The following is a 23,153-nucleotide window of genomic DNA, read 5'->3' on the forward strand; positions in this document are numbered from 1 at the left end:
ATCAGATTCCGTAGGGGGTTGGATTTGTATAAGGTATAGCAAATGCTGACAGTAGAGCGCGGCACTCGAGCAATACAGAACATGTTCTACTTATTTCCAGACCAGCAAAACGCCACAATTGCGTAACTCTAGCCATCATTTATTTATTTATTAATATACCATTATCATAAGCAGAACAATGATAGGCACAACTTGACACATTTCAAAAACACTCGCCACAGGGATGATTTGGGCATACTATATGACAATGTTTATAGTAAGCAGCGAGCATGTTATAATTGTTCTAGTTAATAAAATAAGTATGCATGCACAAGATTTCAGTCGCTGGTCTTTCTCGGTGGTAGTCAATGATGCTTTGCTGTAGTTTATTTTTCTGAACTGGTTTTCAAACTTGCGTTCTATGTTAGAAGTCTCTCTCATTTCAAATAGGTACAAATCTGTTAGAATTGCAGTAATAGGAGTAAAAAACATCCAGAATTTGAGTGCATAATATAATTTGCCATCACCGGGTGAAGTAGGGCTCCTGAACAGTTACTCGCTCCACGGCTTTTCCCTACTATACTTTGGTTTCTCTTCAGATCGCATAAATCTTTCGCCTTTTATTAAAGATTTCCGTGCAGAGGAACATTTATGGGTTTCAACTAATTTTTTTGATTCCCTGTTTTAGCGGAGCTTCTTACTCTTGAAACAAAAGTTTGTGAACATGTTGGAGATCTGTTTAATGACTTGATTTGTGAAAGTAAGCAACATAGGAAACTACAACTTAAATGTTTTTTACTTACTACCTTTTAAATAAGTTGTTCCGAGTTATCTCAAACCGTTTCACCAGCAAAATGTCAGCCGCCTTTGAACAGTGAGGGCTCGGAGGTAGCTGGTGTTTCTTTGTATTACACGCTGGTAGCGTTGATATTTGCATACCCATAATGCACTGCTGTAACTATCTTTATAATCTTCTTTTTTGTTTCTTTTTAAACTCCAATTCCATTGTAAAAGTAAACCCCACAGCCTTATAAAATATATATTTGAATTGCAATATCAATTGCTTTGCTATGTTTATGTAACCCACCATCACTTTGTAAAGCACGATTCTTATCTGGTTCCTGGCTTCAACGTGTCTTAAGCATACTCTGGTTTCTCTTCAAATCGTATAAATCTTTCGCCTTTTACTAAAGATTTCCGTGGAGAGGAACATTTATGAGTTTCAACTAATTTTTTGATGCCCTGTTTCGGCGGGGCTTCCTTTTGTTGTGTAATGTGAGAGTAAACTATATATTTGCCAAAAAGCGTTCACACGGTGGTGAATGCTGAAATACAGTCGTAAAGGTAGGTGTAGTAGGAACGTGAAGAATGTATGTAATACGCTGATTGCCTGTTTTAGGCGGGGTTTTATAATGTTGTGCAATAATAGAGTAGGTTACATACTAACCGCATAATATAGTAACACAGAAAACGTTACGTATGTCGTTGACTGCTACGCCCTTACTTGTTAAATAGCTGACTTTTTCATTGATTAGTGATTGATTGTCATACAGGTGCATTGTGAGGATACAGATTTATCGTTTTATGTTAAAAAGAGACTACAGAATACCTGTGTTCGTGCTCCGGCTATATAGCCCAGAGCCAGCTTCAAGACCTGGAGCCAATCTGGACAGTTTTTTTTTTTTTAAGCTGTGCTCCACTCTCTCCTACCTTACATTAAACACTCTGATATATTAAATCCAGTTTACTTGAATTGACAGAATATGTCACTTCATATGCATTATGTGTTGGGGGTGATGAAATAAAATCAATTCTCACACCAGCTATATTAAATAACACATGATTTGTATTTATTTCAATCCTAAAACACCTCCCCTTTCTTAGTTCCAGAACTGGTTCTATCATCTCAGTGTACATCTCTTGTAAAACACTTGCAAAAGAAGGCATGTCTATTTTCACACTATGCCCCTACACTAAGTATTTTGAGATGTCATTTTAACCAAACCCTTGCTCTGCCTAAATACCCCTCATTTTGCAACAATCTGATTTCTGAAATGAAGTCCTGACTTGATTGGCCAAAAGTTAGTTTCCAGGGGGGTTAATGTCACATGCTGGAGTCATGGGGCCCCCTGCACCTGAATTGTCACATAAATAAAGATAAGGCCTCTTTGTGACCAACCCAAATTTAACCTGACTCAACACACAATTTCACTACTTAAGATGAGAAACCCGTTTTTCAGCCTTTGCGTGGACAATCCCATTAGCCCCCACCCCCAGATGCTCCAGTTTAACATTTTGCATCAGCACCACTTCAGTCTTCTCCATATCAACATGGCTGAGGCACAGGGAGAGCAAACTGAGGAATGTTATAAACAGACGAAAACACAATGCAAGCTGCACCATGAGAATCTGAGCGAGAAGTCTTTCAATCAGAAAAGGCACCTGGAAAGACATCACTCAAATGATTACAAAATATACTTCGGGAGCAAGAAAAAACCAGCAACCTCAGCTAAAAGATTTTTTTTTTTTTTTTGGAATGCCATCAGGAAATCAACGAGATGTTGACAAAGCTATACTGGAGTGGTTTTGTCAAACAGGTATCTAAAAAAGTTGCACAAGAAAATAAAACAGTGAATCTTTAAAATCAGATTGCTATGTTCTTATATCTTTTACTCAAAAACACATATAATCATCTTTAGAATATTTATAGCCAAGCAACATCAATTAAAAAACTTTATAAATAAAGATACCATCCTAGTTTGCCATATTTTTTGTGGCTCTGGCTCTGGAGCTGGAGCCAGGTAAAAGCAGCCAGAGCTGGAGAGGGGGTTGCTGGAGTCAGCCTGGAGCTGAAACAGGGGGTCTCCTTCAGCTCTGAAGCCAGCCTGGAGCTGAAGCAGGGGGTCTCCTTCAGCTCTGGAGCCAGCCAGGAGCTGAAGCAGGGGGTCTCCTTCAGCTCTGAAGCCAGCCAGGAGCTGAAGCAGGGGGTCTCTTTCAGCTCTGAAGCCAGCCAGGAGCTGAAGCAGGGGGTCTCCTTCAGTTTTGAAGCCAGCCTGGAGCTGAAGCAGGGGGTCTCCTTCAGCTCTGAAGCCAGCCAGGAGCTGGAGCTGAGCTGCTGGAGCCAGCAAAGCCGGAGCACTGCCAGCACTACTGCAGAGATATTCTTGAGTTTGCTGGGAATTCGAATGTTCGGAAGGCTGCATGCAGAATCCAGAACCGCGTGCTATGCATGATGGTGGAGTCTGGAAAACAGAATTGGGAAGGGGGAAAAAAAACTGCAATGGTATTTTAATTTGAGTTCTCACACCACAGGACTGCTAACTCTCACAAAACAGGTATTTTTTTATAATGCATCCATTATGATAAGATATGCAACCTATCCATACAAATAAGTATACAGGTACAAGTACTAATAGATTTGTATCTTTCAAAGTTCTAATGTTCTATACACTAGTACCAGTACGTTCAATGTCAAGCATGCTTAATATAGGTTTATTTGCAAAACTTTAGTAAAGTTAAATTGTTTGTTTGTTTGTTTATTTGTTTATTTATAATCCATTGTCATAAGCAGAACAATGAGAGGCCCAACTTGACACATTTCAAAAACACTCGCCACAGAGCTGATTTGGGCTTACTATATGACAATGTTTATAGTAAGCAGTGGGCATTTTAGTTATAATTGTTCTAGTTAATAAAAAAAATATGCATGCTCAAGATTTCAGTCGCTGGTCTTTCTCGGTGGTAGTCAGTGATGCTTTGCTGTAGTTTATTTTTCTGAACTGGTTTTCAAACTTGCGTTCGATGTTAGAAGTCTCTCTCATTTCAAATAGGTACAAATCTGTTAGAATTGCAGTAATAGGAGTAAAAAACATCCAGAATTTGAGTGCATAATATAATTTGCCATCACCGGGTGAAGTAGGGCTCCTGAACAGTTACTCGCTCCACGGCTTTTCCCTACTATACTTTGGTTTCTCTTCAGATCGTATAAATCTTTCGCCTTTTATTAAAGATTTCCGTGAAGAGGAACATTTATGGGTTTCAACTAATTTTTTTGATTCCCTGTTTTAGCGGAACTTTTTACTCTTGAAACAAAAGTTTGTGAACATGTTGGAGATCTGTTTAATGACTTGATTTATGAAAGTAAGCAACATAGGAAACTACAACTTAAATGTGTTTCACTTACTACTTTTTAAATAAGTTGTTCCGAGTTATCTCAAACCGTTTCACCAGCAAAATGTCAGCCGCCTTTGAACAGTGAGGGCTCGGAGGTAGCTGGTGTTTCTTTGTATTACACGCTGGTAGCGTTGATATTTGCATACCCATAATGCACTGCTGTAACTATCTTTATAATCTTCTTTTTTTGTTTCTTTTTAAACTCCAATTCCTTTGTAAAAATAAACCCCACAGCCTTATAAAATATATATTTGAATTGCAATATCAATTACTTTGCTATGTTTATGTAACCCACCATCACTTTGTAAAGTACGATTCTTATCTGGTTCCTGGCTTCAACGTGTCTTAAGTATACTCTGGTTTCTCTTCAAATCGTATAAATCTTTCGCCTTTTACTAAAGATTTCCGTGGAGAGGAACATTTATGAGTTTCAACTAATTTTTTGATGCCCTGTTTCGGCGGGGCTTCCTTTTGTTGTGTAATGTGAGAGTAAATTAAATGTTTATAAACAACTGTTTGTTAGGTACTGTTGTTGAACGTTTAAATACAGTCGTAACGGTAGGTATAGTAGGGAACGGATGAATGTGTATGTAATACGTTCATGTAGACATAACCTCTGCAATTAACCCTGAGCTTATTATTTTTTTGGTTATTGCACGTAACAATGCTCCACCCTCTTTACCTCATATATCAGAATGCGAATAAGTGTGTTGCTCTAAATTGTATTATCAAAGAAACATTGTTCTATTTTAAATAGGCATATTATTTAGACCAAAATAGTGTAACTTGATTATAAAAAATGAGAAAAGAATCCTGTCACTCCATAACCGCCAGAGCGGACATTCCACTGCTGGGAGGAAGTTGCTCTGCACAGTTGAATCACATTTGCTACCCACAAAGCACTTAGACATAATCCAATTTTGTTTTATATAATATATGGCTTTAAACTATCACGTGTATATCTAACAGTCAACATACCGCAGTCCAAAAACTAGATAAATAAAAAATAAAAAACTATATATAAAATAACCGTTTGTTACTACAACAACAATATGACAAGGTTGCCTACTGAACTGAGCAATTTGTATATTCCGGTTTCTCATCAGGTCGCATAAATCTTTCGCATTTTACTAAAGATTTTCTTGGAGCGGAACATTTATAAGTTTAAACTAATTTTTTGATTCCCTCCTTCGGTGGGGCTTTTATATGCTGTTCAATAATATAAAAAGTTATATTTTATCCATAATCGTAGGCTGCTACGATTAGTTGTTAAGTAGTTAACTGTGTTTTTTAATTGATCAGTTACTGGTTGTCACAGGTGCATTGCGGTGATACAAGGTTGAAATACTAGCCCGTATCTTCTTGGAGTGTGATGAGACTGGCTTTGTTTTTGTCTTCCTAAACCTGTTTGCTGACATGACCATTATGACCGCTGAGACTGTGTTCTATGGTCCTGCGGGAGGAATCACGACCAGCACAGCTAGGGGCGCTTAGCGTGTCATCAATGTCAAGCCCATCCAGTGGGAGGGCTGCAACATCTGTGTTTATCACAGACAGGAGCTAGACACTATCACTACGACCAGAAGGGCACAAACTCTCATTAAAGATTTTGTAATTCTGGACATCCGGACCATCGAGAAGGACAAGGCCTGTGAAGATTGGAGGATCATCGGACTCCGGGATGTCAGGATTTGAGAACAAAGACTGGAACCGTTAGCTCCTAGGAGCAGGACTACGGGCACCGTTAAGCATAGTTTTTGTTGTTTTAGTTGCTAGTTTTTGTTCTGTTTTTATGTTCACCTTTAGAACATTTTAGAGCGCACTCCCCAGCCCTCGCATACATGGGTTTTTATTTAGATGGTTCTTTTTTCCCCCCAGTCACTTTTAAAACAGCACTGGTTTTTATCACGTTGATTTTAATCTTTGTTGTTTGTACAGAGCACTACTGCCCTGGTGTTTTCAAATGTTTTTAAACAAATGTATGCTTGTAATGTCATTTTCAAAAGAAAATGTATTGTATAGGTGAACCCGATGAAGACACAGTGTTGAAACGGGTTGTTTTATTTGTTTGTTTTTATAGTCACGTTTTAACTAATAAATATATTTTTTGAAGATAATAAACGAGCAGGAGTTATGTAATTGATCTGTTTGAAGTAAAATAACGAGATTGCGACCATGAATGTCTTTACGGAAACTCTTTTGGTAAGCCACCTAAATTGAAGGTTGGGCTGAAGAATTTTGAACTTTTGCATTGCCGAGGAGACATATGTATGTCAACTGAATTACTATTATGTCTTCTTTATACGGGGTTGAAGTGAGAGGCTCTATGTGATTTCCCTCCCTACCATACAATATTCATCCCTCCATCCCTCCCTACCATACATAGTTGCTACGAGAAGTTTAATGTTGCCATAGCACAACGCTGCCATCCATTATACTGGAAACACGTTACACGACAGATCAGATTTTTTTTTTTTTTTATAAACAACACAAAATGCAATTCAATATTACTTACGCACTAAATAAATCTCCCTCTCTCTGTCATCTTGACAAAAAAAGAAAAAAAAAAACTTTAAACATGTCAGATACTCAGTTTGCGGTTTGAAATAATCTCAATTGTTTTTGCTATGGGCATTACAGTAAGGTGTCTAATATAGTTAGATTTACTGCAATATATGAACTATCTGGTAACACTATTTTAAGCAAAACCGTTAACCCTCTGCACACGAACTTGGTACACACGGTTCAGTTTCATAACTCAACCAGTTGATCGACAGCCCAGTCTCCTTGTTACAACGAATCAGTCGGACTCGTGCTTTGAATCATTTAATGAGTTTTGATTGGCTGGTAACTCGACGCCTGTGCATCACGCAATTCGTTCATTGGGTGAATCGAAAGAACCGATTCAGACGGGACTATTGATCCGATTCCTAAGATTCACCGTAATGAGTCATTCAAAATGAATAAGCCTTTCACGAACGCACATCACTATTAAACAGTCTTGTTCTGATGACTGAGTTGTAGTTAGGGTTACTGCTCCAAATAGGAGTGCATTGTCTGCCGAGAAATGGCTAGTAACAGACAACTGCATGCTTCTGTGCACAAGAAATACTATAATATCAAATTCCTGCTTGAACTAAATTCACAACATAAATATTCTCAACCACCACGGGGATTGGATCAGTATATGTTTTGAATGTTTTAAAATGTTTTAAATTATCGTTGTAATTTCAATGAAATTATACAAGTTGAGCATTCTCGTTAAATGCAAAATATGTCTTGATATATAGGGGACCTTATTCAATAATGTAAATACATTACTTTATAAAAGCGTGCTTTTTTTTTTTTTTTAATGTTACCAGCGCCAAGCCAATATAAAAACGCGTTTTTACGCCTTAAGAATTATTGTCCTCTCCGGCTACCATACTCTGAGGTAGCTAGCGTGTTGTTAGATCTTCAAAGTAGTGCATGTTGAAACAGCAGGTATGTGTTTATGATACGTAAATACATGGATCTGACGATAAAACACTTCGGTAACTTGGAAAACGAATAAGTTTGGTTGAGCAGAGGAGGTAAGAATAAATAATCTTTTACGGTCTAGCTAAGTACATACACATGTGGAATTAACACGCATGTTTCATTGACACTGGTTTAGTGAAAACTATACAAAGGATTAAATACAGAAAAAAAACGTTCATATGTAGTTTTATTTGGCTATGGTGACGAGTACTATTATCGTCGATGTGATACGGTGCCTGGTACTGTAGGGAAACGTAAAATACAAAGATCACGTCACTGAAATGAGACTCAATATATATACAATATATATATGCATTTTTAAAATTCTATATTATATATGAGTGACTAATATCTACTATATATATATACTTTTACTAATTCCCAAACGGCTGTACAGTTTCTGTCGGTCATGTTAAAGATTTATCTTAAAGCGGTTATGGTAGACAATATTAATTCAATTGTAGCATTTTAATTCTTTAACTTATAAATTCTCTGTTTCAGTTTATGTAGATGTTTACTCTGGCACTAGGCAGCTGATTCCACTGCTGCCATTAGCTGCGCAAAACAAATTCTTAATATAACCAAACATTTCTCGTTGTCTTTCTTCAGCCCTGTTGTTAAAGAAGCCCTACTGGGGGGCTTCTTACTGGCAGTAGAATTTGTACTGGTAATGGGAAACCCCAGAAAGACTGGTGCAAGTAGATTTTCCACTGGTTCTAATCCAGGGTTTCCCATCCCTAGTCCTGGAGACCCCCTGTGTCTTCTGTTTTGTATCGCAACTGAGCTCACAATTACTTAACAAGACCCTTAATAACTAATATTTAGCTTAATTTGACCTTAAACGGTTTCAGATATCAAGTTAGCAATAACATTTTATAAGTAACTTGAACTCTGCAACCCTTTAGGAGCGGAGAACAATTAAAAAGGTCTAATTAAGCAAATTTTTAGTTAAATTAAGGGGCTAGGTAAGTAATTGAGAGCTCAGTAGGAATGAAAAGAAGAGGACACAAGGGGTCCCCAGGACCAGTGTTGGGAAGACCTGCAGTAGAGGGTATTTGAACTGATTTATGGTCAGCTACTTTTGTATCAGTTCTGGCCTCTGATTGGTTGGGCAATATGTACTGGAGGTGATGGCGACCTTCTATAATCACATCTATAACACCGTGTAATGCATGTTGAAACAGCAGGTATGTGTGTATGATATGTAAATACATGGATCTGACGATAAAACACTTCGTAAATACAGTATAATCGTAAATCTCGAAAAACTACTCACTTCTAAATCTTTTGTAGTCATTTTTGTATTACTTTAGTATAAATACATGTTAATTTGGATTCATATGTTGTTTTTTTCTGACTTTATGTGAACGAAAAGACCCACATTTGCCCGTTTTCCCATTGGAAATAGTGATATTTTGAAATATCACTGTCCTGGTCACAAAAGCAAAGTTTGTGGGGAATAATAGCCATTTTCTATACTTTTGAGGCATAAGCAATTAGGAAATAACACTTACTACCCAGGAACAAATTGTGTTACATAGTGTAATTCATATCATTGATTGAGGAGAAGTCAAAACAATACCTTGTTTATAAATCACTTATATACCACTTCCTGAAGTTAAATGTTATGTGGATGCTTTGTTCCATATAAAAAATACTGTAGTACAGTCCAAAACGCTACAGTTTATATTACAGTATACTAGATCCTGCAAAATACTGTGGAAAAGTGTAGTGATTTTGGGTGGTAGTCCTAGTATTTATTTATTTGTCAGATATTATAGTGAAATCGATGTAACTCTTGTCTCAAGCAGGTGAAACGCTTTGAAAGTGATGTCGCTGGTACCTGACTGCCGGTCATTGTTTGACTGCACCCAGGACCCAGGTCTACTGGATGGGCTGCAAGAGGTCAATTCTGTCCAGAGTCTGACCCTACCTGCTCAGACACACTCTCCACATGAAGGTACAACACACTGATTATATAGATATCACAGCTATTTGAACCTCTGAATTATATAGATATCACAGCTATCTGAACCTCTGAATTTATATAGATATCATGGCTATCTGAACCTCTGAATTTATATAGATATCACGGCTATCTGAACCTTTGAATTTATATAGATATCACAGCTATCTGAAGCTCTGAATTCCTCACTGTTTTTTTGACTCAGAATAGCATTTGTAAAACATAATGTGGATGTTGGCAAACTCTGCATGTGCACTTTCTGTGAATGTCACTGTGCCTTTGGTACTGGATAGGGCATTCAAGGAACTGTCTTGGGAACCAACTGCCTGTTTTTGCTGAAACCTGTGAATAGGCATTTGAGATTAGATGCTGTTCTAAATGTAGATCATGCTGGCTTGTTTCTCATGATGGGAGATATGGATGTTGCTGATGCATTGAATTCCTGATTAGTCTCCGGGAAGAAAACCAGACTAAGGTACAGTACCCTGCTCTTCAAGTGTCTTCTTGTTGTTAGACTTTGGCTGAAGTAGCTTGTTTTTTCCAGACGAAGGCACCGAGGTTGATAGCAGTAAGAGGGATGCCTTGACCACCGAGGTGTCAGACAGGATGTTTTGCTCGGCCTGCCAGTGTCCCTTCGATAGCCGAGAGGAACAGGTGAGGGGGGGGGGGGGGGGGGGAGGAGTATGTGCAGGACGGGACCAATATTCAACCTTAGTATTTCATACTCCAGCCCAATCATACAAAAATACATTTACTTTTAGGTTCAGTTTAAAGGTGTAGTTTCCACATGTTTTTAATAGTGTTTTTTTTTTTTTTCTTTAAATAGATTATTTCCATCATCTAAAGGAGGCCTTCTCAAACTCGGTCCCGGGGACCCCCCGTGGCTGCTGGTTTTCATTCCAACTGTGCTCTCGGTTACTTAACTAGACCCTTAATTGAACTAATAACTTGCTTAATTAGACCTTTTTACTTGTTTCCAGCTCTTAAACAGTTGTAGTTCAAGTTACTTATCAAATGTTATTGCTAACTTGAAATATGCAATTGTTCAAGAGCTGAAAACAAGTAAAAAGCAAATTATCAGTTCAATTAAGGGTATAGTTAAGTAACTGAGAGCACGGTTGGAATGAAAACCAGCAGCCACAAGGGGTCCCCAGGACTGAGTTTGAGAAGCCCTGATCTAAACCTTAAACACTACTATTAGAAATTAGAAATGGAAAATAATGGAAATTCATCAAGGTCATGTTTTGTCCACTTGGTTTAATTTCTTCCAGTTTGTTTATACTCAGTATTCATCCCTGCAGCAGGTAGTACTGGAGCTTGTCTGTCTGGTGTAAAAGCACAGCAGCTTCAGGGAAATTGAGTTTAGGAGATATAAACAAACGGAACTATCATCAAGCTCATTCGTTTTGCAGTGACCGTTTGAATGGAGTCTCCTCTTTTGAGAGTGAAAAGGGTTTTCTTGTGTCTTCAGATCGAACACTACAAGCTGGACTGGCATCGGTTTAACCTGAGACAGAGGCTTCTGGGGGGACTGCTGACAACTGCAGAGGAGTTTGAGACGAGGACAGGCGCAGGTATGAGCTATAGGAACTGGGACCAGAGGCGAAACACGGTACTATGGTTATCTGGCAGATAGAGTAGGTTAAGAGCCAAGAGCTTTGTTAATGTCTGGCTAGCTCATGAAGCCTTCAATTAGTGCCAGTGCTAACCCCCACTAAAAAAAAATGTTTGGATTAGGGTTTTATGCAAAAACATGATTCTCACCCACTTTGCCAGTATTCCAGGTTCAGTGCTATGTATTGCTCACACAGAACTGTCCCATCCTTGGACTCTCCATTAGCTCTGGTAGGTCTTCACCACACAGTAGAGGGTCAGCACCTTCTGTAAATAATGCTGTAATAACACCAGAATGGTTTCTGGGGTGGTGTAGATGATCTAATTGATAATCCTAAAAATAGTGACTCTCTATAATGACCCCTGATGCACGTTTCATCTTTCCAGGTGACCTATCCAGCATCTCTGGTTCGGACTCTGACGACGAGGATGTCTCCGACAGTGACTGGGGTTACCGTGGCGATGGTGACAGCACCTCCGCTGGGACAGACAGCCCTCCAGAGGCCCTGAACAAACGCCCATCCTGCAGAGTTGTCTTCCGGAACACCAGGGGGCAGTATCTGTCAGTCTACCGCTGCATACTGCAAAGCAACAAGGTAGAACACCAGTCCTGGGGTATGCTAAACTACAGTACAATCTGTGGTATAGCAATTCAAATTCCTTGTTTAAATAGGTAAACCAACTGAGAACGGATCCCCCTTTAATCCTGTGACAAAGGGATCAGAGAATTGGTCAGGGAGAAGCAAGACATACTTTAATATGAGTTCAGTATTGCATGTTAATAATGACAATAATGTTGGAATCTTGTTACCTGGAATTGCTTCATATTTTATTTTAAGCGAACTAACATTATTTTTTAAAGGTAATTTATTAAAGAAATAGGAGCTATCTATTTATTAAGAGTAGTTAGTATTTACTTGCCTTGTATGGGAAGGTAGACCATTCTGAAGCATTTGCACTCCCTGTCCAGTCTTTTTGTTGTCTTGGAGTCTGGTGTGCTCAGTCAGCTTTCAGTGTGTGTGTCAGTATCAGTCAGAAGGAAGGAACTCAATAAACACTTCTCTCTATTGCAGATGGAAAGCGAGACTATGCTTGCAGCCTCTCTCCAGAATCTCAGTAACAAGTCTGTGTGGGTCATCCTGATGACTGGAGGAGGACACTTTGCAGGCGCCGTTTTCCAAGGGTAAGAGGACGGGGGTCTCGTCTTTTAGCACCCCTTGAAAAATGAATTTTTAATGTGTCAAATTAGGAGCATTTTTTGTAGCTTTATAGGGTGAATGAAACTACGGCCTTGGCACTTAAGCGTTTCTTTGCTATAAAGAGTAGAATTCCAGCAAAGGAGCTGTGCAGTGTGAAGAGGTCTTGATGGCTCCTGTTGTGTTTTTGCAGGAGGGAAGTTCTGCAGCACAAGACTTTTCATCGATACACCGTGCGAGCGAAGCGGGGCACAGCACAGGGGCTCCGGGATGGGCAGAACCGCAGCCACGCGCCCAAATCTGCCGGCGCTGCCCTGCGCAGGTACAACGAGGCTGCTCTGGTTAAGGTGGGTTAAGGTCTTTCATACTGTTTATTTTAGCTTTCCTAGAGGAGTGCTAACCAAGGTTACAATTCACAATCCATTTTCTTACCTCTTAGTAGAAATGTTATCACTGGTCACTTTTTTTTCTTCTGTTTGAAGATCTTTTTTTTTTTTTTTGGTTGTCTTTTATACCTCAGTTATGCAGATATTTCAAATACAATTTTACAGATGAAAAGTTGCAAATACACTTTAAAATACAGGTCCATTATCTACACTCAAAGAAAGGTGTGTTAAGTGGATGTAGTAAATGGTAACTGCATGTAGTCGATTTAGATATTTAGTGTATTCAGAGTTGCTGCAGCTTCCTGGTACTTGCATGGAAGTTGAGATGCAATGGATGTTAGTTGACCTACAGCAAAGGTCCCAGTTTATCTAAAATGAATGTATATATATTCTGTGCTAGTGCAAAGTAACACACATTAACATTGTAGCGCCGTAAAAAAAAAAAAAAGTAAGGGCACTCAAAGTTTCTCTAGTTAGTTACAAAGATTTGTAATAGGTTAAAGGTTAACCCTATAAAAGCTCTTCCGCGTTTCTTATGACATGGTATTCAGTCCTTCCCTCCTCGCTGTGTGTGTCACAGGATATTCAGAACCTGCTGGAGAGCTGGTCAGAGCACCTGAAGGAAGCCAGCGCCATCTTCCTGCGGTGCCCCAGCTATAGCCGTGCCATGTTCATCGGGGGCAAGGCTGCTCCACTGGACAGGAGTGACCCACGTCTGCGCACCCTGCCCTTCCCCACCCGTCGCGCCACCTTCCGAGAGATCAAGAAAGTGCACGAGATCCTCGCCACCCTGCACATCTACGGTATGCAACAGCAGCAGGCCCGATGAGCCATATCCTGTATAATAAACAGCTTACCTGGAGCAATATAAGGGTCATCAATTTAAACTCTGTGCTTTGACATTCCTGAAATAAAGGGTGCTGTATAAGTGTAACATGCTACTGTATGCTCAGGCTTTGGTAGATGCATAAAAAAGGCCAGCTTATTTAGCTGTCATTATTAAAGTACCATAGAAACTTATAATCTTTGCAATATAAGTGCATCTGTGCCCAAGTGGACCACATTTAGGGAAAGTTGATAAGCAAACCACACCGATGGACAAAAAAGGTTTCAGGATAGGTGTTGTGCATATGCAAAAAAGTAACTTTGTCACCCATGGAGAGAATGTGTCTGAACGTTGCATGAAAAACCCAGTGCTTCTGTCTTGCAGGGAAAGACACTGAAATCGCAGACATATGTAGTCCACTGAAGAAAGCGCGGAAGAAGGTGTCTAAACCTGCACAAAAAGAGGATGCAGAGGAGAAGGGTAAGTTACCATAAATGATTCTACTGCTTAATGTGGCTATGTCCTCAAATGTTTCCTCCTACAGTGTACCACAGACCTGTATTTTTCATTTGGAAACTACTGCTCCAAATGGAAAAGGGTGTTACATTGATGGACAGAAGCTTAATATCTCTAACCCCCAGTGTGATAGGGTAGCGTCACGGCCCAGGCTGGCTACCGCTAGGAATTTCACCCAGAGACAGATAGCTGCAGTTTTAAGAGTGTATGCGCATGTTTATTTAACAAAAGAATAACTGCGTAGCCTGGGCATTAGCCTTCACTACCGCGTTCATCAATAATACAAAAATCACAGCACAAGCACAAGCACTGGCCCCAAACGCCTTCAACAAAAAAGAGTTCCTGGATCATGTGGCCAATCCCCTATTAGCATCAGTTACACCTTACTGGGGAATGGCCACACCTGTGATTGCTGGCAGGGACAGATTTAACCCCATCCCTGCCAACCTTACATTTCCACACACCCCATTTACAGCAGCAGGGCTTTTGCCCTGCCATGCCTAGACACACACACACAAAATTAATAAATACCATTGGCAGAAAGTGCTTTTTTGGGTTGCTGAATGTTTTTTAAACTCAGTGCTTTGATATTTCTGAAAAGAAAGGTGCTGTATAAATTTCAACATTCACCTGTTTATTCAGGCTCTGGTAGATTCTGCCCAGTTGTTTAGCTATCATTATAAAAGTATGTCGTCAAAACATTTAAGTCTACATTTAAGTCTTAAATTAAGACCCATATGAACCATCGGATGCCTCTTTCAAGCCCCAGTGCCTACAGAGGAGAGCTCTGAGGAGGAGAGCCCTTCGGGGGAGCTGGAGACGGTGGAGCTGACCCTGGGAACCCTGGAGCTCCGGGAGTTTGAGATCTACCCTCGCAAGAAGAGAAGGAAGAAAAAGAAGGGTGGAAATAGAGCAACTAGAGGAGGTAAAATGAATCAGACACTGGAACAGACTGCAGACTTGAGAAACGTGCCTGGTGTCTGGTAGATACAGTAGATATTAACAAGCAAGATTTTGTACAGTGATACTCCAAAATATTATCCATTTACCATCACTGCAGAACAGCCTCAATATGTGTTTCTTTTATTCTGGCAGCTCCTTGATTGTTGTTCCAGTAAAGAAGAGGCTTTATTTACAAATATCCTACCCACAGTCTGTCTTGAATAATACATTAGTGGGTGCTACTGCATCTGTGAAGTGGCTTGTCCAGTTAAATGATTTGCTTGCATTATGAGCAGCGGACTATCTGTTTAGGGTTTCTAAGCTATAGGAGGGAAGAGTATGTGCTGCTGCAGTTCACTTGGTTTGAGAATCAACCACAACCTTAAAATGCTCAATCAGAATTGTAAGGTACACTACAGAACCCTAAGATGGCAGTAGCTGAAACCTTGGTATGTGTCAGTAAGCTGATTGAGGTGTGGAATTTGTGTTTGTAGAGGCTGCTACAGGAGATCAGGAAGAGATAGAGGAGGGGGAGAGGGAGGAATCTGAGGCAGCAGAGCTGAGAGCCACTGAAGAGGGAAGTGAGATCAAGGGAACAGGGAGGAGGAAACCCAGGAAGAACAAGGTGGCCCAGAATGAGCATATGGACCGAGGTGAGCCAGCATGGGGAGTAGGACCTCTGCTTGTGATGGCAGAAAATATTAATAAGAAAATATATCGAACCCTTTGATTGTCTCAAATTGATTACAAGTAACTAAAGATCATATAGGTAAAGCATGATAGCTGATATAAAATTGAAGTTTTGAAATGCAGTACGTTTATTTGATAGCTAAAAGAAAAAGCCCAACAGGACTTGATGATGTTTGTCCTATTTTCAGTTAATGAAATCTCAGGTGTTTCCTCCACTCTGCTGTGCAATGACTTGTAGGTTTCTGTCCCCACTATGCTGTTCAGAGAGTCTAGAGTACAGCCTGCGAGACACCCTTTTCACAGCCTGTAAGATCGGAGACGTGGCGACCCTGCGTAGTCTGCTCCAGCTCCAGGAAGGTAGCCCAGGCAGCTTCCAGGCTACAGAGGGAGGAGGCTGTCCGCTCCAGGTGCCTGCTGCTGTCCACCTCCTGAACCAGGAGATAGACTCTTCAGGGTTCAGGCTGCTGCATGTGGCCTCTGTGGCCGGACAGAGAGCTGTCATCAGGCTGCTGCTGGATGCTGGCAGTGACCCTGCATGCAGGTGACCATGGGTTCAGAGCCACATTGGCCTACAGTAGATTAGGGATACAATACAGTACAATACAAAGTTATTTAATAGCGCCCTTTTATATGTAGGATAGGGAATCTCAGCTTAATTAGGTTTTATAGACATTTTTAAACTATTGTCACATTTTAAAGATATTGCTATATCTCTCTTGCTTTATTTGTATATTCATGTTTGTATAAAACATTTGATTTATTATTTTCTTATTTGTTAGTAGTTCAGTTTTTTTTTTTTATTGTGCCAGACCAAAGTTCCTTTTAAAGGGGGTCTCCACTACACTAAGTTGGATAACCACTGTATTAGACTTCTGACAGAAACCTTGGTTTGTTTCTGTGTTGTATTGTGGAATGACAGTAGTGTTAATAGCACTGTGTAACAATTTTTTTTTTTTTTTGTTCCTGGGTAGTAAGTGTTATTTCCTAATTGCTTATGCCTCAAAAGTACAGAAAATGTACTTGCAGTATAATTGTAAATCTCGAAAAACTACTCACTTCTAAATCTTTTGTAGTCATTTTTGTATTACTTTAGTATAAATACATGTTAATTTGGATTCATATGTTGTTTTTTTCTGACTATGTGAACGAAAAGACACACATTTGCCCGTTTTCCCATTGGTAATGGTGATATTTTGAAATATCACTGTCCTGGTCACAATAGCAAAGTTGGGGTGGGGAATAATAGCCATTTTCTATACCTTTGAGGCATAAGCAATTAGGAAATAACACTTACTACCCAGGAACAAAAATTGTGTTATAGTGTAGTCATTTTATTACATATCTTGGTGTTCTACTAAAGTATATATTGCTGAGATTCCTGGCATTTTGTCATTTTCAAATCTATGTAAACAGGGGTAGTTATGAAACCCATAGTTGGGTACCAAGCCAATTTTGCGTGTGTGGCAATAATTGGAGTTTTGTTTGTACCGCTCAGAGACAAGAAAGGACAATCTCCATACTCAGTGAGTACTGATAAGGATACAAGGAATGAGTTTCGCAAATACATGGCTGACCACCCTGACAAATACGACTACAACAAGGCACAGGTAGGCTGACCAAGGAGTCTGAAGTCTGTTGATTTGCACAACTTTAGAACTTGAAGCTTGTGTTTTAATGGTCAGATGTTAATGCAGGTGCTTCACAACGAGCGATCCAATTTGTTCATCGAAATGAAACAAAAATCCCCTAAAAATACTTCCAATTGAAGTGGTTATGCTGTGGCCGCACAAAATTGCCTTGGCTGCTGCATGTGTCCATTTTATGGTCGCATTTGAGAAACGTCAATGTAGACAGTTCTGCTGAAAGGTCTGTTGGTTCCCACCAGAGGATCCTTTTTCTTTTTGGAATGCAGAAGGCCCTGTGTATGAGTGTGGGCTCTGTTTCTCAGGTCCCCGGACCCTTGACAGCCGAGATCGAGTTAAAGAAAGCAGAGAAGAAACGAGCGCAGAAAGCATTGAAGAAACACCGCGAGAAGGAGCAGAGGGAGGAGAGGAAGCTGAAAGAGGAAGAGGAGCTGGAGAAGAGGAGATACGCGGCACTTGGCGAGAGAGAAAAGGTTAGCTGCATCTGTAAAAAAAAAAAAAAAAAAAAAAAAAAAAAAAAAAATTACAGCCATCCATAGTCAAGTAGATCAGAGATGGGCAACTATGTCTCTTCTAGTTTATGTCTTTGTTGCAAACATGTCTTCAGTTATGAAACATTTAACCTAGTCGTATTGTACTTAATCATTTAATTCTACTCCTGTTTCATGTAATGGAATCGCACCCCAGGACCAGAGTTGTTTCTGCAGGAGACAAAGATACAACACCTAGTTTAAACCGTGTCTGCTCTAATCCGTGTTTCTGTGAAATGCTGAAATCTGTAATGCAGTGCTGCAACAAATAATCAAATAGTTACATAAGCAAAAAAAAAAAAAAAAAAAAAAAAAAAAAAAAAAAAAAAAGCCCTCTTCCCCATTCTTTGTAGACAGAAGATACTTTATTTTTGTTGTGTTCTAATTACTTTTAACAGCAGGTAAAAATGTCTGTCCAGTCTTTTATTTTCTTTGCAATATAAGCACTGCTTTATTAGGTCAAGTAAAATACTAATATATATATATATATATATACACACACACACACACACACACAGTACCAGTCAAAACTTTGCGTACACGTGCTGGAAACTTGGTTTATTTCAGAATTGACAATGTTTTACATCATATACGTTTCTGTAAATACTTGAAAATGAAAACACATGTTACAATATACAAAACGAGTATCAAAGCAATGTTCAAGAAAATTGAAAATGGTCTTTAAATCTTGGATTCCTCAAAATAGCCACCCTTTGCCTTAATAACAGCCTCACAAACACGAGGCATTCGGTTAACAAGTTTCAGCAGGAAATCACCCGACATGTCTTTCCAGCTCTTCTGCAGCAATTCCCAGAGATGTAGGGCACTTGTGTGTAGCTTTGCTTTGACTCTTCTGTCCAGTTCGTCTCATACAAGTTCTATGGGATTGAGGTCTGGAGACTGGGCAGGCCAGGTCATTAGACTGAGTTGTCCTTCACTTTCCTTCTTCGCCAGCTAGTTCTTGCACAACTTTGGAGGTGTGTTTCGGGTCATTATCTTGCTGAAGAATGAAGGACTGCCCAACTAGCTGTAATCCTGATGGAATGGCATGCCTCTGAAGTATGCTATGATAGCCATGCTGGTTGAGCTTGCCATGGACTTGGCAAAGATCACCAACTCTGTCACCAGCAAAGCAACCCCAGACCATGACACTGCCTCCTCCATGCTTGACAGTGGGAACCACACATGCAGAACTCATGCACTCACCTTCTCTGTGTCTAACAAATACTCTTCAGTTGGACCCAGATATTTGAAATTTTGACTCCTCGGTCCATAAGACCGACTTCCACTCCTCAAACGTCCAGTTTCCGTGTTTTTTGGCCCAGACAAATCGCTTCCTCTTATTCTGCACTCTTAACAATGGTTTCTTTGCAGCAATTCTTCCAGTTAGGCCAGCTTCACGCAATCTCCTTTGAACAGTTGACGTTGAAACATCTGTACTTCTAGTAGCATTTAGCTGAGCTTGTATTTCAGGGGCAGTTAATCGCTGGTTTCGCAGACTTGTGACTCGAATGAACTTGTTCTCTGATTCTTAGGTCACTCTTTGCCTGCCTGACCTTGTTCGGTCCTCATGTGTACCAGTTTCTTCAAATCGTTTGATGGTCTTGGCCACAGCAGTTACAGACCCTTGCAAAGTTCTTCCGATTTGTCTTAAAGATTGACCTTCATTTCTTAAAGTAATTACAGACTGTCTTTTTTTCTTTGCTTAACTGAGCGTATTTTGCCATTTTCTGCTCTGTTACATTCAAGAATGACAAACTTGTGCCTATGCTACCTATATTTATAGTAATTATGGACCCTCACCCGTTAACAATAATTGGTGACAAAAGGTTAATTAGGTAACATGCTAGTTAACTCGGAGAACATAAAGACACTTTTATCCTTAGGCCAGTGTTCTAACACAGTGTTATACACATTTCAGACTTTTAACTGACTTGGGCTTCAGACTAAAATCCCCTTGCTTTGGGTGACCATTTCATTGAAATTGACAAGATTTACATTTTCATTTAAAAATCTAATTTTTGAATGCAATTCATTTATGATTCAGCCTGTATAAGTACACGTAACATATAATGATATATTAAGTGTTTATAGACACGTTTATACAGTTAAGCATAGATAATCATGAAAAACCTGGTTTCAAGCAGGTGTACTCAACCTTTTGACTGGTACTAATATATATATATATATATATATATATATATATATATATATATATATATAAGCGCCACCTAGTGGAGTTGCACATTAATTATATGAATAATTGATTTAATAATTCCTTTTTGTGACAAATTTGCCTGAAATCTATTGATACTGATAATAAAATAAGTCCATTTAGAACAGTTAAACCCATCTAGGTATGTTGTGTGTGTTTTATTACAGCGCGCCCTGGCTGCTGAGAGAAGGTTGGTTCAACAGATGGCTGCAAGTGGGAGCACACTTTCTAATACCAGGTAAAGGTTTTAGAAAAAAAACTTCATTCATTTTGTATGTATGCATGTATGTAATAACCAGTTTGAAAAGAGTTTCTACAATACTGCAAAAATTCAGTATTGTGGATTTCTCTGTTTAATTTCAAGCTTTTAACATTGACCTGTTGGGGGCTCCAGACTGCTACCTAGAATGATCGACAATTTAACAAAAAATAGTTTTTACAACGGTAGCAAAATAAAATGCTGCCTCTCAAGCAAGTGCTGCCGATTTTTTTAAATTTATTTATTTTTTATTACTATTTATTTTTTTAGGTAATTGGAAATTAAATTTAATGCAGCTTTCTTTTAAGCTGGGTCCTCACCTGAGCGATCAGTTGTGCAACTTAGTTGTATGCAACTGAGTCGGTCTCTACTTTTGCAAGCAACCTCCTCAGTGACTTCTGTAGACCTAGGTGATCACCTGGAAATTTGTAAACTCTGATTATTTCTTATAATGCTGATTGGACAGCTTGAATATCCTGTCAAAGAAGCACTAATTTTAAAAATGTCGGCAGTAAAATTAAACGGTTTAATCCAGCTTTTACATGGCTTTGTTTTTTTCTTTAGGGAATATGGTAAATAACAACAGTTGAAAAAAAATAACAGCCAACTTTTCCTCATTAATTACTGGACCTGACCAAAAAAGTGTCACCTCAGTTATCAAAAAATAAATACAATTCTAAACTTGTAGAAACTTGGTTGTCAAAACCAAAAAAAAAAACCCTACTAATACAAATGTAAAAAAAAAAAAAAACTGTCACCTTGGTTATCATAAAAAATGAAACTTGTAGACATGGGAACCTTGTTGTGCGAGTAATTGCTCAGATGTGAGCGTGTTTTGGGAGCAGTTGGGTTGCACAACTGATCGCTCGGGTGTGGACACAGGTTTACAGTAGAAAAACTTCCATTTACTACATTTAGCCATTGGCTCCAAAGGCAAAAAGTTTGTCTAGAGTCCTGTCTGCTGTAGAACAATTATGCCTGAATGACTGCAAATGGAGATTTATTTTTGTGGTGTTGATAAAAATAATAGGAATCTGTGCAACTGCTACCTCTCTGTCCCAGGCGCTGCTGGCAATGTGGGGAGTCCTTGCTGGGAAAAATCCCCTTTGAGTACCTGGATTTCTCCTTTTGTACAATCCGCTGCCTACAAGAGCATAAGAGGAGCCGCTCCACAACAAAGCCTTGAAGCAGGAGGAGAGGAGCCTGCCTGCCTGGACAGGGAGAACAGTGTGGGAGAAAAGAGCTTAATTGACCCTGTGAGCCTTCCTAAGCATTGGGGCAATTTACTTCCAGATTGTGCCGCCATAAATTCTCAATTTTATAATCTGGTGTGGACCTTGTTTAGCCTAGGCCTTTGGTGAAATAAAAGCAGCAATTAAATGATGATATTGACCATCGCTTTAGGACTGCAAAGTTGGTTCTTGCTTGGTTTGCAAATGACCATATTCTACTATGCAATTACTGTGGTACAGTATATCAAGGTTTTATAATACTTTACTATGATGCATCATTCTTGTAATTTTACCATGCTTTCCACTAAGCTGTGCTACCTCTATTGAAGCTGTTCTTTTACCTGGTATACCACAGTGTTTCTTTTAACCTGACCAGTTATTAAATCATTAATCTGGCAATCTCCCAACTGCATATTTGGGCTGTTTCAAAATCTGTACTTTTTTTTTTTTTTTTTTTTTTTTTATAATGCAATGCCAACAGAAGATATATTTACCTTTTAATTATGTAACAATATTGCAAGAAGTCATCAGTTACAGAAAAAAACAAAAACTGATCATAATGTTTGTACTTGAAGTACAGTGAATAAAATGTATTAAGCCTGCACCATGCTTTGTAGCTCTGCATTCTTCCAGGCAGGAGCGCTAGCACAGGACTGCTTAAGTAATGCATTTAATATGCCATTCTTTAAGGTGACTCCTTAAGGTGGTATTGCAACCTTAAGAGTCATCTGCTGTGTAATCAGCTGATACAGCAATCTTAAAATAACTGCAAAAAAAAAAAAAGACTGTATAAGAACTCCTCTTTTTTGTATAGAGGAGAACAATGCTTTTCAAAAGATCTTTAGCACAGTAGAAAGAGGGTCGGGCAGTGATGTATATGCCAGTGAGAACTTTTAAATAGTCACTGGTTACTGGACTTGAGAGGAAAGGCAGTATGTGGTTAGTTATTCAAAAGTGACCAAACAATGAAATACCTGGAATTCCTTCTGATGCAGAGGAGTGATCTGATTGACTTTTACATGTTGAGTTTGTTAAGGTGGTGATTGGAAAAACTTGATGGAAAATAAGTTTTAAAAAAAGACAAAAATTTAATGAAAATGAGAACAAAAACTTAAAAATCAGTTTTAATTCTGTTCTAAAGACATCATTTGTTTGTGCCAGCCCAGTCTGTCACTATCCCCCACACTGAACATCCATTCCTCAGAGCCAACAGGGAACACATTGAGAACTGAAAGAAAACATTGTTAGTGACAGAAACCTTCAACTTGGGGACACAATGACGGCATACAAGTGGGATACACGGTATAACAGATGCATATATGACCATGGTATCATATCAAACAGGTGCAAGTATGTTTTTTTAAGAAGGGATTTTAGGAGTTGCTTGTGATATGGGTAGAGTTTCCTGCAGCTCATTGAATGTCAGTCAGTGATGCCTGATGAGGTAAGGTAGTTTGCATTGGAGGT

General features: G+C 39.2%; 1 protein-coding gene and 5 non-coding genes across 8 annotated transcripts; all 6 read left to right on the plus strand.

The window, feature by feature from the left end:
• Positions 1-558: 558 nt before the first annotated feature.
• Positions 559-674, plus strand: LOC121323720. Its single transcript, XR_005951162.1, has one exon. It is a non-coding gene; the product is annotated as a U5 spliceosomal RNA (small nuclear RNA).
• A 448-nt stretch (positions 675-1,122) lies between these two features.
• Positions 1,123-1,237, plus strand: LOC121323717. Its single transcript, XR_005951159.1, has one exon. It is a non-coding gene; the product is annotated as a U5 spliceosomal RNA (small nuclear RNA).
• A 2,701-nt stretch (positions 1,238-3,938) lies between these two features.
• On the plus strand, positions 3,939-4,053 carry LOC121323719. Its single transcript, XR_005951161.1, has one exon. It is a non-coding gene; the product is annotated as a U5 spliceosomal RNA (small nuclear RNA).
• Positions 4,054-4,503: 450 nt separating this feature from the next.
• On the plus strand, positions 4,504-4,618 carry LOC121323718. The gene has a single exon (XR_005951160.1). It is a non-coding gene; the product is annotated as a U5 spliceosomal RNA (small nuclear RNA).
• A 620-nt stretch (positions 4,619-5,238) lies between these two features.
• Positions 5,239-5,354, plus strand: LOC121323721. Its single transcript, XR_005951163.1, has one exon. It is a non-coding gene; the product is annotated as a U5 spliceosomal RNA (small nuclear RNA).
• Positions 5,355-7,593: 2,239 nt separating this feature from the next.
• ankzf1 (ankyrin repeat and zinc finger peptidyl tRNA hydrolase 1) lies at positions 7,594-22,320 on the plus strand. Of its 3 annotated transcripts, none has more exons than XM_041264292.1 (16): positions 7,594-7,724; positions 9,480-9,631; positions 10,182-10,291; positions 11,109-11,211; positions 11,639-11,847; positions 12,325-12,434; positions 12,641-12,794; positions 13,414-13,636; positions 14,044-14,139; positions 14,939-15,100; positions 15,612-15,770; positions 16,072-16,348; positions 17,303-17,414; positions 17,756-17,923; positions 20,363-20,439; positions 21,517-21,598. In XM_041264292.1, the coding sequence occupies exons 2-15, from the start codon at positions 9,502-9,504 to the stop codon at positions 20,435-20,437; spliced, it is 2,088 nt and encodes a 695-aa protein (XP_041120226.1). In that variant the 5' UTR covers positions 7,594-7,724; positions 9,480-9,501; the 3' UTR covers positions 20,438-20,439; positions 21,517-21,598. The 3 variants fall into 3 exon arrangements, with proteins under 3 accessions (XP_041120226.1, XP_041120224.1, XP_041120225.1); XM_041264290.1 differs by having other exon boundaries at positions 7,595-7,724; positions 20,363-20,433; positions 21,517-22,320; XM_041264291.1 differs by having other exon boundaries at positions 7,595-7,724; positions 9,483-9,631; positions 20,363-20,433; positions 21,517-22,320.
• Positions 22,321-23,153: the final 833 nt, after the last annotated feature.

This window comes from Polyodon spathula, chromosome 11 (genome assembly GCF_017654505.1).
Source record: "Polyodon spathula isolate WHYD16114869_AA chromosome 11, ASM1765450v1, whole genome shotgun sequence".
NCBI classification, from domain to species: domain Eukaryota; kingdom Metazoa; phylum Chordata; class Actinopteri; order Acipenseriformes; family Polyodontidae; genus Polyodon; species Polyodon spathula.

Excerpts from the sequence above, each read along its gene's own strand:
- ankzf1 (XM_041264290.1), top strand. The coding sequence starts at position 9,502 with ATGTCGCTGGTACCTGACTGCCGGTCATTGTTTGACTGCACCCAGGAC. Across the intron at positions 12,795-13,413 it reads ACGAGGCTGCTCTGGTTAAG|GATATTCAGAACCTGCTGGA; the intron begins GTGGGTTAAGGT and ends TGTGTGTCACAG. Across the intron at positions 14,140-14,938 it reads AGAGGATGCAGAGGAGAAGG|CCCCAGTGCCTACAGAGGAG; the intron begins GTAAGTTACCAT and ends GCCTCTTTCAAG.